Raw genomic sequence first — 16,378 nt, 5'->3', positions numbered from 1 at the left:
GACTCGTTCTTCCCGAGTCACATTAAAGATTCGTTCAAAATGAACGAATCATTCAAGAACGACCCAACATTATTATGAGTCAGTTAGATAGACCTCATTTGCAGAAGGGAAGCAGTACTGTATACAGATGAAAGTATCTGGCGACTTGTTGTTTTTCTGTCTATTTTAAGTATCTGAAACTAACTTTGATAATCTCTAAAGACAGGTGCTGTGAATGAGAAACTTGCTGCTGGGTTGTTGAACACCAGATGTCTTAGTTGACGTACTATATGAATACTTGTGACATTCATTTAATGGTTAAACTTCCAAGTATGTTCTTCACATAAATTACATTTTGGAAAAAGATTGCATTGCAACGCAGTTTGTGCAAGTCCAGAACAGAGACGAGTTGCTTGCATTAAGACAAAAAAAGGCCGGTTGCCGATCGCGTAAGTTCCAGGGGAAGCTCCTTAAGTTCGCCCATCTTACACACATGTGACTGACCGCTAGCTCACACCAACAGGAGGAGGAGGGTCGTGTTACTCTCTACACTGAACTCAACCTGAGGGATTCCTACACTTTCAGTCTTTGAGGAGACATGAAAAACAGCGCATAGCGCAGGAACGGTATAACGGAAAATATTAGCGGTTTTGAAACCATGACATTTTCAAATCGCGGTATACCTTGAAACCGGTAATCGGCCCATGCCTAGTTCCCATAGTACTTCAGTATATAGTAGAAGTAAAGTAGCTTAGAAACTTTGCACAAGCCAAACGTCTGGATGTCTGGAGGCTGCAGGAAATTATGGACTGCTGGCCAAAACCAACAAGCAGTCAAAAGGAATAAAAAAAAAGGCTTTAAGTTAATTTCGGTCAATGTTTTCTGAAACAGCAGGCAGCACAGATCTGCTCAGCTTCGCATGCTGTACACAGAGACACCATACTGAATTGTAGCTTAAGTGTTCAGTCTGCAATTTCCTGTGTGCAAAGCTACTTCTGATGAGTCGCAAAAAGGAAGAGCTCCCAAATAACTTTTCTGGATTTGAATCTATGTTTAGTAACTTTAATTAAATGTACTGTCTTATAACATTCATAAAGATCTATCATAATGAGCATTTGCACATCAATGATTAGGGTCATTACAGGTATGATGACAAGTAGTCAAGGTGCAGCTTATAATATGGATATTTGCAGCCATCGCAGTGAACTCAAAAGCTCTCTCTTTATCTCTTGTGCAAGTCTATTTTGAGCCACAGTGCTGTCTCTCTTTGATCACTAGTGTTCCCTATGGTAAAAACCCAAGTGTGAGTCCAGCTAAACAGTTGGGGGCATTTGTGGAGGGTAAAGATGACAGACAATAGACAGAATCACCTTTCAACACCTCTTTAAATACATTGGGGATAACATTAAAAAGCTAGTAAATCACTCTCACCTCCATGCTAATGTGGCATCACTTTACATCTGTCCTGCCAAACCTGTAGCATTTCCTCACAATAGTTCTTGTCAGTAGACTCGACACATACAGTGTATATTTAAATCTTTTTGGCTTAAAGAAAGTCTGATTAATTAAAGCTGAAGTGTGCATTTTCAGTTTCTCCTATCCATTTTAATGTACAGAGAATACTACAAGTAAGCCGTTAACCCATTTTTAAGTTTAACTTTTTTAAGTCACTGTTTTTGCCATTACTTGGTACAGAAATTATACACTGCTCTAAAATACTCTACTCTAATTGGTAAATCGTGACATTCAGCACTCTAATACTTACTAATAGAGTGCAATAGTGGCCATCTTTTTCAGCGACCTTGGTTTCAAAAGTGTTTTTCCGCTATTACACTGAATTCCCCTATGGAGGAAATAATGTGATTTTTACTTCCAGAACCTGACTGCTGCACTGTTGCTTCTCATCAGTAACTGAAACTGGCGCTAATTTCATGCCTCTCGCATCACACTGCGAGAGACATACAAATGATGCCATCATACGTCTCAGTTATCAATTGTAGTGAAAATGACTACAGTATTAATATTACTTTACTGATTAATATTGTTGCATTGTTGGCTGACTGTTATAATGATTTGTTTTTCCTTGTAGAAACTTTAAGATAATATATAGGTAAGAAGATAAAATAATTTAAACTCAAATCAATATTTAGCTGTGTAATGAGTGGTATAATGTACAGTTAGCCAGTCATTATCACAAAATAAACACACTGTAAATTATTGTTAAGAATAATGGCAGACTGTCTGTTGGTTATCCTTCACATAAACATAAACAACCTTGTAGACTGACATTTGCTCCTTATTCCATAGTTAATTCCTGCTGTGCCTTTAAACAAACCTTTAGTGCTCTTTTGTCCAGGTTGTAGCCTGACAAACTGTGATTTAAAGATATGGAAAATGTAATACTGCCCAGCCAAGCCTTCTTAATGTCCCAGAGAAAAAACATCTCAATGTAGATGGATGAGTGGAATTTTTAAATTCAAGCAAGCCCTTATAACACTAGAAACTCTATTTTCCTTGCTCTATTTTTTCCTTTGCTGAAAGTATAATTGATTAAAAAAAAAATAAACATTTTTCATTACTTCATGAATACTAACTTCTTTTTTGTAATTTGCTGGTCTGAATGGTTTGCGTTTTGTTACAGGCACATATCTGAGAGGCCACAAGGGACAATGTCTAAGACACAGAAATCAGAGTCCAGGTCTCACTCTCAATCGGCCTCCAGATCAAGATCCCATTCTGATTCCCATTCTCGCTCCAGATCACGAAGCAGCTCTAGACCTAGATCAAGGAAGCGCAGATACGGGTAAGTGTCCAGTATGCTAATAAATAGAAGTTAATGACTTTGCAATCATCATGCCATGCATACAAAAAAATTTGTAAATTAAAAATGAGATGGTTACCATTACTGCAGCGTACAAAGCAGGTGTGTGCAGATGTTGGATGAAGGAGTTGGTTTCGATTATTAATTTCAGTTTGGAGTCAGATTTTGTACTTTCAAGTTTCAGTCATCACTTCCAGTGATGAGTTGTGGATTTAAATATGAGGAAAAAGAGGAAAAACTAATTAAATTATCACTTAAAAAGTAATCAACACAGTAATCCTTTCCATTTTCCTGACTATTGAGTCATTCATGCAGATTCATTTTGCCTCTTTTGCTGTCTTACAATCAGGCCCACATGGAATTAGCTCACAATTTTGCAATAAATAAACCCAGAAAATGCAAGAAGAAAGATTCCATCTGGGTCTACTTATAATCTTGTGCTTGGTGAGCAACGATTTTAGCTACTCATTCTGACCATACTATAAAGTACAAATCTACAATACAATAATGCTTACTGTGTCTTGACAGATGTGTTTAAGGATTGAGTGGGTTGGAAAACTGTTAACTTCTCACTTTGTTCGTAAAAACACAATGGAACTTCATTTCATGCTCGGCTTCCCATCCATGACTCATTTTAAATTAAAATCAATATTCCAGTGCCAGTCTCAGCCATCTAGCCACAGCTGCCAGGCCAAAGTTATGTAAGGTACACCTCCGTACATAAATAAAAGCACCCTGTGCTTTTATAACGCCTTTACTCTGGCTTCCTCACTTGTTGAAAAGGGGCTGCTCAGTCACTGTGATTTTACTCTCCATGTGTTCGTCAGCATTGCATAAAGACTGATACTTGGGAAGGGCTGTGGCTTTGGAAAGGCTCACCGCACTTTCTTATTTCCCGTGCTAAAATTGTACTTTGCTCATTCTCATAGGACTGCTGGTTTTGTGCTTACAGCACAGTGGAGCCCGTTAGGTAGCAAATGTAAATTGTCCCTGCCAAAAAACCTCTGCTCTGTATTAGACAAAAACAGATGCATACTTGTGGTACTCTGGTTATTTTGTTTCTTTTTTTTTTTTTTTTTTTTTTTTTTTTTTTTTTTTTTTTGAGGATGCATGATTTTTTTCCCATAAGCATGGATCCTTTTTCCTGTGTGGTTGACGGTATACTTTGAGCCCAGTCGGAGAGATGTACAATGTTGATTTTTCATGCAAATGTAATCTGTAGAGGGCAAAATCTGATGTCCCTTATTTGCAAGGGAAATCTTGTGAGCCTGGCCTCTCATTGCTGACCACAGTTTCAGAGAGGTGCTGCTGCTGGAAAAAGCTTGACGCATGCATGTCATAAGAATGAAGCAGAGCTGCATGGCTTTGAATGAAGTCAAACTGTCCAAGTAAAACTCATGGGCATAAGTGGATGAAAATGCAGTTATTTCCAAATTATAAATACCCTGTTTTTGAGGAAAAGTTTGTTCAAAGTTTATCAATTTACTCAACCTTATGTCGTTCCAAACCTGTATTTCTTTCTTGCTTCTGTGAAACATAAAAGAATTGTACTGTAAAATTGTACTAGTTGCTTTTTTCAAGTGCAATTACAGTTAAAGGGGACAAAAGGTTTCAAGCTTTAAAAAGATGTAAAACTCTATAAAAGTTGTCGATATGACTTTTGCACTATATTTCAAGTCTTATAAAGTCTGAAGTCATATGATAGCTTTGTGTGACAAACAGACCAAAAATTCTGTCATTATTCATTGATCATCTTGTGAGATATGAGCTACAATATCAAAGTTTTCAGTCAATAATGACTTAAAGTTGCTCAGTTTGTACCCTTTTTGAAGATTAAATGCCACAGTTTCCATTCATTGTAATAACAGGAAAAAGGCATAAAGCAATTAAAATGTCTGCTTTTGTGCTTCAGAGAAGATAGAAAATTATATATTTTTGAAATTATATGAGACTGGCTAAATAATGACAATTTTCATTCTAACTTAAGTTAACTAGTGGATAAATAGCTTTTCAAATAAGGGAGCTGTTGTAATTGTTACCTTCAGTTGAAGTCTACTCTCTGTGCAAAGCTAATGTGTTGTAACTGGCAGGCTGAGATCCTCCTCTTTGCTTCGTAGAAAGAGAGTACAAATCTTTCCCATATGACCCATGTGACTGACTCTTTCCATCCACGCTCACTAGTGGAGATGCAAAGTCCCTCTTGCTCACTGTGAGAGTATCATGTTGCTCTGTGCACTACCTTCTTACTCTGTATTCCAATGAAAAAACGCATCGGGTGAGTACAAAACCAGCCGAAACTGTAGATTACTGTTAATGTCATTATGTTTGTATTTGTTTGTTGGATTGTAAACTGGTTGCAGGTTGCTTTCGTTGGATAATCATTTCCAACACGGTTTCACTTTCCAAATGATGAAAACTTCCACTATACTAGAATGACAGGTTTTAATACAATGCTAGACATAATTGCATGTCTTTTATCATTTTATTGTCTAACACAGTTGACGTATGCATAATGTTGAAATGTCTCAAGTGTTTGTTCATTTTGCAAGGAGATTATATTCTATAAATTATACATATTGAATATTCTATAGATCAGAGTGCAATGCACAGTATGAAGTACTTGTATGCGCAAGTTGTTTAGTTAATATCAGTGTTTGTGATGTTAAGACATGCTGAAAGAGACTGCCTTACAGAGAAACAAGAACTACTGACTGTAGATGCGTTCATAAATAGAACAACAGGGCCACCATGTGGCTGAAGTTGACCTTGCACCTAAAGCTTTTAAATGTAATTGGTCATAGCAGCAGTGTATACTACTTGAAAGAATTCTGTGAAATAGTGTTACACTAATTATTGATCTTAAATCGTTGAATCAGTATAATCAGTAATGGAATACACAGAATAAATATTTCTTGTATATTTGTACAATTTTATTGCTATATTGATTGTCCTTTTAGCTTTAGAAATGAATGTTATCAATTATCATTCTGATTTAAAGGGATAGTTAATATTTTATTATTATTTATTTAATAACATAATCATTTATTATTATTATTATTATTATACATTCTTTTAAGAGAATCTTTTTCATACAACTGCTGGGCATTCAAGCTCCAAAAAGGACAAAAAGCACTATAAAAGCATAGAAAATTTTTCTGTTTATTTTTGTGAGGAAATGGCACAATTTTAAAGTCATTATTTCTTGTTATGACCTAAGGCCTCACGTTGGACATCAATAAATCAAACTTAATTCATTATAAAGTGTCTCATAACCAAATGTCTTGACATTATAACCAAATTAAATTTGAATAAAATTTGATTTGAGATCTGCAATGGAGGTAAAGATTACTAGTGAAAATCTTTGGTCTGTAGATCCTCACGCAGAGGTATCATAAGGATCTAGAAGAAGATGTTTTGAATATTGATGAATTTTCCTCAGAAAATACAATAGCATATGTAATATCTCTTCATGTAATTTTCTATATCCCAATGAGTTTTTTTGCTCAATCCTTTCTTTTATTGTCTTTTAAGCTCTAGGTCTCGCTCTCGGTCAAGATCCCATTCTCCGCCCCCCCACAACCGGGAGCGGAACCACACGCGGGAGTACCAGAACCAACGGGAGTTTCGAGGCAACTATAGAGGCTTCCGAAGGCCATATTACTTCCGGGGCAGAGGTCAGGGCTTTTTCCGTGGTCGCTTTCAGCATGGTGGAAGGGGTGGATATTATAACTACCATCCCAAAAACTGGCAGAACTTCCGGCAGCACCATCAGCAGCAACAGCAGCAGTACCACTCCAACAGCCCCAAGAGGGGCCGCTCGCGTTCACGCTCTCCCAAGAAGCAGTCAAACAGCCCGCAGTCCCGCAGCCATTCCCGCCGCTCTGACAGGTCGTCCTCAGGGAGATCGCCTCAGTCGCACCATTCTTCCTCCTCCAACTCTGGGTCTGCCAAACGCAGTTGCAAAGATGTAAGAGAGGACATCTCTGTGCCTGAAGAAACCCGAGGAGGAAATGGGGCTCTGGCAGAGAAGGTGGGAGGCTCTCCTGTGGCCAAAGGGAACTCTGATAGAGACAGGACTGTGGAGAAATGTCAGGTTTTAACAAACCATGACACTAGTCCTAAAAGGGCAAGTCCGCAGGTTTTCTCCACTGTCACTAATGACGAACCGATTGACTCTGCAACCAACGAGACAAGTCCTGCTCATAATGCTCCTAATAAAGGTGCCACCACCTGGCAGAATGTTGGAACTGCACCTTCAAACACCTGCCCCATAAAGAAAAGCTTTACACCAGTTTTCAATGGTTTTGGGCTCTTTACAAATATTGACCAACAGACAGATGATACAATTGCTATCTCCACTGCATTTTTGAAGTAAGTCTGCTTTCTTATAATGAAAATATCTGTGTTGTTCATTTATTAATTTTTAAAAGTTTTTATCTAAAAGTTTGGGATAAAAGAAGTCTCACCAAGGCTACATTTATTTGATCAAAAATACATTAAAAACAGTAATATTATGAAATATTATTACAATTTAATATAACTGTTTTCTATTTTATTATATTTCAAAATGTATTTTATTCCTGTGATGGCAGTTACATTTTCAGCAGCCTATCCCAGTCTTCAGTGTCACATGACCTTCAGAAATCATTCTAATACACTGATTTGGTGCTCAGGAAACATTTCTTATTATTGACACACAAATTGATCAAAAGTGACAATAAAGACATAATGTTACAAAAGATTTCTATATCAAATACATGCTGTTCTTTTGAACTTTCTATTCATCAAAGAATCCAGAAAAAAGTAAATAAAAAAATATATATATATATATTAAGCCGTTTTCAACACTGATAATATTAAGAGCCAATAATAATTGAAAGAAATTAGCACCAAATCAGAATATTAGAATGATTTATAAAGGATCATGTGACACTGAGGACTGGAGTAGTGGCTGCCAAAAATTCAGCTTTCCCATCACGGGCATAAATTATATTTTAAAATAGATTAAAATAGAATGTAGTTATTTTAAATTGTAATGATATTTCAAAATATTATTGATTTTACTGTATTTTTGACCAAATAAAGGCAGCCTTGGTGAGTGACTTATTTTAAAAACCTTTTTAAAAAATCATAATTATCCCAAACTTTTTACCAATAATGTATATTATTTCACTTGTTTATCCTAGGGCTGGGTATTGTTACAGGCTTCCTGGTTCGATTCCATTTACTGTCTCTCTGCTAATGCTGTATATTATACAGGGCAGTGTTTCAGACTGATACAAATCAGTAACTCATCTTTTTGAACCATTCATAAAATGAAGCATCCCATGAGTCATTAATTGCTGGAATCAGGGCTATCACTGGACACGTTGTATATTTTTGATTCAGTAAATAGGACTGATTCATAAGAGTCAGTTGTTTGTGAAGAGTAAATTGTTCAAATGAAGATCATCATTTCTACCCGGCCCTAGATTAGTTTGTCCTGTACATACTGTGTTTTAGGCCTTTCAAGCGAAATAAATGACAGACATTCATCATTTTAATGGATTATATGCATTTGAAATTGGCTTTCTATTTTCCTTTTCTTTTTTACCTTCATTTTAGTCAGTGTAAGAGTGGAAATAACACAATAAATCCTGTGTGTGTGCCAGGCAAAAAGTAAGATTGCACAGTTGGGTTGCAATCTGCCCTTCAAATGCATCAACAGAGCTGTTGGAAAAAAAGAACCAACACACATGAAGAGCTAGATATGCCTTGTTTACAAATGTCAGCTCACAGTCTGTAATTTAGATGTTCTAAAAAGGTCTAAAAGGTTTATATTTGCACTTTGCAAATGGATGAAGTGAAATTTTCCCAGCCTCACACACTTGTTCACCTGTTTCAGAGTGGAAGGCATTCATTTGTGCACGGTAAAATGAACAAAATCCTTTACAGTTTATGCATAGTTCTGTCAATCTGACATGCTGCAGAAGTCCTTGGTCACGTTAAAACGACAACAGATGTATCTGAGCACATTATTGTAAATAATAGTAAACTGAAAATCTCTTTCTCTCATTGACCAGATTCCTGGAAGAGCAAAAGCTTAAAAAACAGGCTTCTGCATGGGACGACACCACACATAAAGGGAAAAGTAATGGAGATATAGTATGTGATAAAGAAAATGGAGAAATGTTTGCAAAGGGCATTGAGTTGTCTTGCACTGTAGATCACGACAACGCAGGAGAGGAGAAATCCAAATCTGCCAAGAGTGGTGATGGTAACAAGTTATCCATAAGCTCCACTAAAAGGGGTTCACGAAACAGACTGACATTTCAGTGCGAGGATGAAGAAATGGAGATCTCTAATAGGGTGAGGGATATGGAAAATGATCCCTGCAAAAGCAAAAGCAAAGTCACACTGTCTGCTCGTGAAATGTTTGAGAAGCGTATCAGGAGAATGCAGGACATGGCATGGGATGATGAGCTGGAAGCTCTCCTGCTCTGCCATAAACAGGAAAGAGCAGCGAATATTCTAGCTGCTCTCTCTAAGAGAGACCAGTTCAGTGGCATGTTTAAGGATCCCTCACCTGAAAAGCTCTCTAATGTTAACCGAAAGGAGAAAACCACGCTAAGTTCCTCTTCTAAACCCACACTGCTGCCCAGGAGGAGCTCTGAGAACCGTGAGCAAGAGTTGTTTGTGGTTATGAACGAGGAATCCCCACCAAGAGCTTCAATGAAAAGAAGTGAATTCAGTATGAGGATGGATTCTCTAAGTGATGATCTTGCAAGGTGAGCTTTGTTTCCCTCCAAGATCTCAGAAATGACCTTGTGCTTCTGCTTCCATCTTCACAAAACTTTGCATTGTTGTGTGTATGACTGCGGCTGACTATCAGATTTGAATTATATTTCATTTGGTCTTTCCTAACCATTGTTGTATTTGACAGGACACCTGTTTTGACCAATGAAAGAAGGAATCTTCTGGATTTTCTGCATCTTGATAAGAAGGATTGGGAGTTTCAATCTGTCCTTCAGCATCTTCAGGCTCAGCAGTCACCCAAAAGTCCATCTGAGCTGTTTGCCCAACACATAGTTTCAATTGTCCATCACATTAAAGGTGACTGAAACTGATGACTGATGTCTTTTGCAGTCAAGGTTCTGAGGGGGTACACTGGCCTTAGTATTTGTAGTTCCATTTTTTTCTAAAAATTTAATTTATTAATTTATTAAATATTTTTTAGTTTTTTGTTTTATATTTGTGTTGTATATTATCCAGGTTTTATTACTTTTTTCCCACTTGATGAAATACTTAATGTATTATATTATATTAAAAGGTATAAATATTAATTCATAATTTAATAAAAAAAATACAAAAAAAATTTTTGTCCACCCCACAGCTCAATATTTTCCTTCCTCTGGATTGACCCTAAATGACCGATTTGCCATGTACCAGAGAAGAGCTGCTGAGAAAGAAGTCATGAAGCAGAGAAAGAGTCCAGAGATACACAGGTACAAAAATTCAGGGACAACTTCCCAGGCTGGTTTCTCACGCACGTATTAGTAATTTATAGTAAAACGTTTTTTACAAAATACGTTTTGACAATTTAGAAGGCTCTAAAAAAGGAGGATCGACATTTATCAAAATATTCCTCTCTCCACCTCTTTTTTTCACAGGAGAATTGATGTTTCTCCCAGTGCTTTTAAGAGGCAGTCTCTTCTGTTTGATGAGATGAAAAGCTCCATGGAAAACAGCTTCAAGGTGACCGAACATTTTGAAATATGACGTATTTTGGAAAAGAATGCTACGCGAGTGATCCGGCCAGAGCATTCTTAGGCTTCCTTCTTTCGCTAAACTCTTGTTTCTGATGAGAGAGGCATAAAAGTCCAAATGTGAGATGCAAAAAGAGGTGCATTCAGGTTGTTGTGTTGTAAATGCCCCCTCAACCTTTTACTATGGGTACAAGCCTTCCTAAGAGGCCAGAAATCAGAGGTCAGAAATGGAAGTGACCAGTTGTTCCCATGTCATATCCATTCAAAGGACTCTAAACAAAAGTCATAGTAAGTATTCCTCTTCAAAGCCTGCAAAGAACAAATGAGGTGTTTAGGCCAAGTAAAAACAACAAACTTTCATGAGCACCAATGAAAGTATTTCTGCTGTGGTCATAATGTTGCCTTTTGTACTATTTTGTTTTGTTTATTATCTTTTTTTATTTTGGTGAGCAAGTAAGAGGAAATCAAAATGTTGCCTTTGCGGCCTGTTGCAATTTCTGTGAAATACTGCTTATTTAGCCTGTTGAAAGACTGTAAGAAGCCAAAATGCCACTTAAAATTATATTAGAAAAGGTCTCTTCCTCGCATTCATTTGCATGTTTGTTTTAATTCAGCTGTTGCCATGTTTTTCATTTTGGACCTGTCCCATGCAATGCTACACAAAGCTACTAGATCGCCGCTAACCCTCATCTGGCCAAAATATCTCTTTCTCCTCACCGCAGGTTGATGGTAAAAGAGCTAAAGGTGATTCAATGGACCTTCGGCTGGATATTGAGCACAGAAAGAAATACTTGAGTGGAGAGAGAGAGCACAGAGATGAAGAGTACGGAGGAAGAGTATCGAAGAAATCTCCAGATTCAAGCAAGGAAATATCCACTGAGAAAATCTCAAAGAACCACAAAAAACCTAAGTAAGCTGCTGCATAGACATGTCAGAGTGATCTTCAATACATTTACATTTACATTTAGTCATTTAGCAGACGCTTTTTCTTTGCCAGGTTGAGCTGTAGGTGATATTCTTTCATCCATGCCGAGATGTCCGCCAGGCAGCCTGAGATCCAATACAGAGGTTCTGCTCTGAGTTGTTCAGTTGTAGAAAACAGAATTAAGAAAGACCTACACTGTTGGTGACAAAACTAATAAGCTGACAGTTGTATTTTTGTTTGGGTTTGTTGTGACCTCTCAAGTGAAAAAATCCTGCCTTGGTGATAACTTCTATAAAAGTAGTTGAAACTGCAATTTTGATCAACCAATAAACAATCTAAAATTTCAAAGAATCTGGTTGAGGCAAGTAAAGATTAAACAAGATTAAACCATCAAGAAGTCCATCTTGAGCCTCTCAGGAGGCCTTAAAAAACATGTACAAAAAGGCCTAAAGCTGCATTCACACTCGCAGCAGTCTGCAAAAACAAGAAGTCAGACACTTTTAATGAGAGTTGGTGATGTGAAGCGTCATGAGTGACAGAAATAGTTGGCAGTGCGAATGTTGAGCAAAGTTGAACTTTATGCAACAGAGTTGCAATACAATGCAGCTACTTCCAATGGGAGTGGAGCTCACGTGATTTTAACCTCCTGATACCATCAAGTATGAATGCCTGCTTGTGCCCAATAGGACAGCAACTTGGTCATCTTCAGCTATTAAATCGCTGTCAGTGTGAACACACCTTTTTGTCTTTCTGGTCAGCTGGATATTTTGAATATGTTGGATAAAGGTTGTCAATGTTTGAAAATATCCTGATTTTCTTCAGATTCAGTTAAAGATTAATTTATAGTTGGTGGAGAAGCAAATGTCGATGAAGTCATCTTGCACATGTTTCCCAATAGGACAGCAACTTGGTCATCTTCAGCTATTAAATCGCTGTCAGTGTGAACACACCTTTTTGTCTTTCTGGTCAGCTGGATATTTTGAATATGTTGGATAAAGGTTGTCAATGTTTGAAAAGATCCTGATTTTCTTCAGATTCAGTTAAAGATTAATTTATAGTTGGTGGAGAAGCAAATGTCAATGAAGTCATCTTGCACATGTTTAAAAAAACATGCTGAAGAACCTTTCATCCAGTCGATTTTAGATTTTTTTAAGACTTGCTTACATTGATTAACAATGTCTGAATCAAATGTTATTTCATTCCTAAGGAAAAGCAAGAAGAAATGGGAGCAATCTGAGACATCTTCCTCATCTTCCTTGTTTTCCACTGTTTACCATGAAGAAGAGGCTGAGATCAATGCAAAAGGCTTCTCCAAAGTCCAACAGGGGCTTAGAGAGTATGGAGAACCTGCAGAAAGAAGATGGGCACGAGGAGGCTTTGTAAGTTTTGGGTGATATTGAAGAACTAAGATGATTGTTTATTGCTGTGGTACTTATGGTGGTCATTTGCTATTTCTCAGCAGCTTCGAATACGTGGTAGAAGCTGGAACCGAGGAAATTTCCATGGAAGCAGTCATGGTGATTCACAGATGAACATGCCAGCAAAGAATGATGACTGGGATCAAGAATACACTCCCAAGAGCAAGAAATACTTACTAGTATGTTGTGAACTTTGTAACACCCATTCTGCTTCACCTCTCTAGAGTTCCTGGAAAAAATTAGCAAGCTATCAACATAATACTAGAAAAATAACAATACAATTAAAAACATTTTTTTTTTTTACACATAAATATACACAATTACAAATTAATATAATGTCCATATATAGAACTTAGGTTATACCAAAGACTATAGATATACAAAGACGGTTCACTCCTATTACATATGAATGGGAGAAACTGTAATGCACAATATGGTGGAATATGTCTCGCCTTCTAAATGAAAGGGCCAATCGCTGATTGGTAAAGTCATTGCGTCACTGCAGCTGCTGTTAGAAGCTCCGGTTTCCATATAAACCTGAGACTCATGCTTATAACTGGCTGATCTAGCTTTTTTTAAATGGTATTTGAGCATAAGGAACAGCATTCATGGGGCAGTTCATTTCAGATTTTGTTGCTGATTTGAAATATGTAATTTAATTGTGAGTTCAGCAGCAAGTTTTTTGAGATTTCAGGATTCCCCCATTCATTTAGATAGGACTTGGTCTTGGATGCCTAAAATAGCTGCCCGGAGGCATTGCAATTATGGCTGCCGAGTGAACAGACTTTCTTTGAAAGGGACTTTGGTTATACTCCTTGTATCATAATCTCTTACATTCGGGGTCTGTATGTGTAATATTATGACAGTGTACAGTCAAATATAACACAGGTGATTATTCTTAAACTCACAAACCTTTTAATTATATTAATCAATTAGGTTAATATTTTCTGTATTTTGTTGTTGCAGCAGAGTGAAAGAGATGGTGAAGCTGAGAAGAAGATGATTGAAACACGAGGGCGTGGTCGCGGTAATGCTATTCGCCCAAAGGGACGTTTTATCCTCCGGAGGGACACAAATACCAACACCACAAAAAATACGAGCCCTAAATGGGCCCATGATAAATTCCAGGCCACTGATGATGATGAGGGCGAACAGCAAGGAGAAGATGTAGAACAGGACCAGTGAGAACGGAGCAGTAAAGATGTTCAAATCCCTTATCATACTTTAAACCCTGGGATAAGACTTGCTGGCCTTCACACTCTCAAGAATGGATATAATATCAGCATCCTTATGCATCTAAAACTTTTTGATAGGAAAGGGGCTTTTTTATTGTAGTTTTCATTTTCTATTTTCATGAGGATGCTTTAGTCAGCTTGGTGGTGAATTTTTTTGTTTTGTTTTTTGTACATGCAAATTCACACACTTTCATAGAAAAACACATTATGTAGTTTAAACAATTCTTTTAGGGGAGCACATTCATCTAATCATGACAAACACTGTTAAAGCCACCAGCTCCAACTTCCCATTTATTTTCTATCCATAAATCTCTGGAGGAATCTGCACTCCATCTCAAAATGTTCTGCCATATATTTCATTTTCGACTACCCCCATTGCGAATCCTGCCTACTATTTTGCACAAGACTATTGAAACATACAAATTAAATATATGGCAGAAAATAAAGTTCATATCTAAGTTTTGTAGTGATAGACTGTTAAATAAAAGGCAGGCCAATTTATCAGCTGATATTTGACCATTTTTAGATTATTATTACAATGATTAATGGAAGTGTGTATCTCCCCACTTTTTCAGTTTCAAATTTTACTGATTACTGATTATTTGTGTGTGAATTTTGAATGTGTAAAATACAGTACAATTCAATATAATACGATACATATATCGTTTATTGGCCACTCTGCTTTCTAGATGTTGATATAAAGCATCAAAAATCCATTTCAGTCTACCACTAGTTCAAAGGTTAGGTGTTTTCGATGTACCATAGTGCCTGAAGTGTAGAATACCAGTATAGAACTATATCTGGTTATGTACTCATTGTTGCTGTTGAAAAAGATAAAAAAATAGATGTACATATTAATGTTTTGTGGATTTGATTGAAACTCTGTCTATCTATAGAAACAAAGATCATGACTTAATGACTTGTATGAATGATCCAGTCTCGATATGGGACCAAACTACAGCAGGTAGACATACATGTCCCAGTGAATGACATGTGGGGAAAAAGATTTACATTCATCCAACTGCTAGTCAAAGATGTCAACTTTGAAACTGGACAAACAGCTTATAGAGAAAGTTCAAAATACATGCACTTACAAATGTTTTGAAGACTGCTAGCAAATTTTTGATTTACTGAGGTGCAAGTTTTTGACAATAAATGTGTGCAATGTGCATACTGTTTTATTATGCTTTTTCTAATGTGTGTCTTGTCTTTAAATTGTATGCCTATTTATATTGGCTAAGCACCTTCTTTAGATAAAGTAATCATTTTGTCACTTAGATACTAATAAAAAGGTTATTTTTAGTTTTGGGGAATTTGATTTTGAAGAGTTAAAGTAAAAAAAAAAACATGGGAAAAGTGAATAATTTACATTCATACTCGAGATTGGATTTTAGCTGTCTGGGTTCTGATTTGCACTGTGTCTGATATATACATTTTGACTTGCATTTATATACTCACAATCAGAAAGAATAAAAAAAAATGCAGCAATGTTACATCGGACTGATTTTTGTGTCAAGTAGAAACAGGAAGTAGTGTTTTTTTTGTTTGTTTTTTGAGACCAAGAACACTGACACCCTATTTATTTGTAAATTATCATATTGTGAACTAAGCCTATTTTAATGGTCTCTTAAAAATGCTTTATTATTTCTGTGTAAACTGACCCGACATGCTTTAAATAAAAGCATTAGTCTCAGAACAATCATATCTCTGCTATCTGTTCAATAAAAGTTAAGTGTGGCATTGACTGAAAGAACTAATGTCAACACACTCATGTTTAACAAAGATTACGCTCCTGTAAAATCAAGGTTATATTTAAACATCAGGTTTTTCCTTGAATTCCTTTCAAGTGAGTACACATATTGTCAGTCATTTTTGGTGGGATACGTGACACCAGAAGGCTCATACCAACACAAACCTGTCTCACCTGTTACACACTCTATCTCTCATTCTCAGTGTATAACGTGTCTTGACTAGATGAGAATTTTTTTTTCCCAACAATGCTAATGTTTGACTAGAAAGAAGGAGGTCCGAGAAAGCTTTCACTGTCTCTGGATTGTGTAATACCACCAAATCAAGCAGTGTAATTCACAGGGATTCCATGACACTTTGAGAACTGAACAGAATCTTCATTATCTGACTTGGTGCTCCAAACACGGCTTTCAAGGGGTCATGGGTATGTTTTTAAACTTTGTTTCAAAAGGTTCTTATGATTTGGCAAGCTGTGGTGTTTGTGGTACTTAGGTTATATATATATA

General features: G+C 36.7%; 2 protein-coding genes across 8 annotated transcripts in view; both read left to right on the top strand.

The window, feature by feature from the left end:
- LOC107700713 (thyroid hormone receptor-associated protein 3-like) overlaps nt 1-15,616 on the top strand; it is an 18,802-nt gene extending 3,186 nt beyond the window's left edge. For 2 of the 4 annotated variants that reach the window (XM_016502459.1, XM_016502458.1), the window contains exons 2-11: nt 2,621-2,782; nt 6,332-7,171; nt 8,863-9,567; nt 9,723-9,892; nt 10,173-10,284; nt 10,450-10,534; nt 11,268-11,455; nt 12,678-12,849; nt 12,930-13,067; nt 13,855-15,616. In XM_016502459.1, coding sequence (XP_016357945.1) covers nt 2,649-2,782; nt 6,332-7,171; nt 8,863-9,567; nt 9,723-9,892; nt 10,173-10,284; nt 10,450-10,534; nt 11,268-11,455; nt 12,678-12,849; nt 12,930-13,067; nt 13,855-14,073 — 2,763 coding nt within the window. In that variant the 5' untranslated portion in view covers nt 2,621-2,648 and the 3' untranslated portion in view covers nt 14,074-15,616. Of the gene's footprint in view, nt 1-2,620; nt 2,783-4,987; nt 5,076-6,331; nt 7,172-8,862; nt 9,568-9,722; nt 9,893-10,172; nt 10,285-10,449; nt 10,535-11,267; nt 11,456-12,677; nt 12,850-12,929; nt 13,068-13,854 lie in introns of those variants that run through there. The other 2 variants (XM_016502460.1, XM_016502461.1) reach the window with 2 other exon arrangements.
- A 563-nt stretch (nt 15,617-16,179) lies between these two features.
- The window catches only part of LOC107700715 (SH3 domain-containing kinase-binding protein 1-like), a 17,680-nt gene continuing 17,481 nt past the window's right edge, over nt 16,180-16,378 (top strand). Inside the window, exon 1 of one of the 4 annotated variants that reach the window (XM_016502465.1) lies at nt 16,180-16,296. In XM_016502465.1, the coding sequence (XP_016357951.1) occupies nt 16,293-16,296 (4 nt within the window). In that variant the 5' untranslated portion in view covers nt 16,180-16,292. The remainder of the gene's footprint in view (nt 16,297-16,378) is intronic. The other 3 variants (XM_016502462.1, XM_016502466.1, XM_016502463.1) reach the window with 3 other exon arrangements.

This window comes from Sinocyclocheilus anshuiensis, unplaced genomic scaffold, assembly GCF_001515605.1.
Source record: "Sinocyclocheilus anshuiensis isolate Anshui unplaced genomic scaffold, SAMN03320099.WGS_v1.1 scaffold782, whole genome shotgun sequence".
Classification (NCBI taxonomy): Eukaryota; Metazoa; Chordata; class Actinopteri; order Cypriniformes; family Cyprinidae; genus Sinocyclocheilus; species Sinocyclocheilus anshuiensis.
This window is presented reverse-complemented; position numbering and strand designations above follow the sequence as displayed.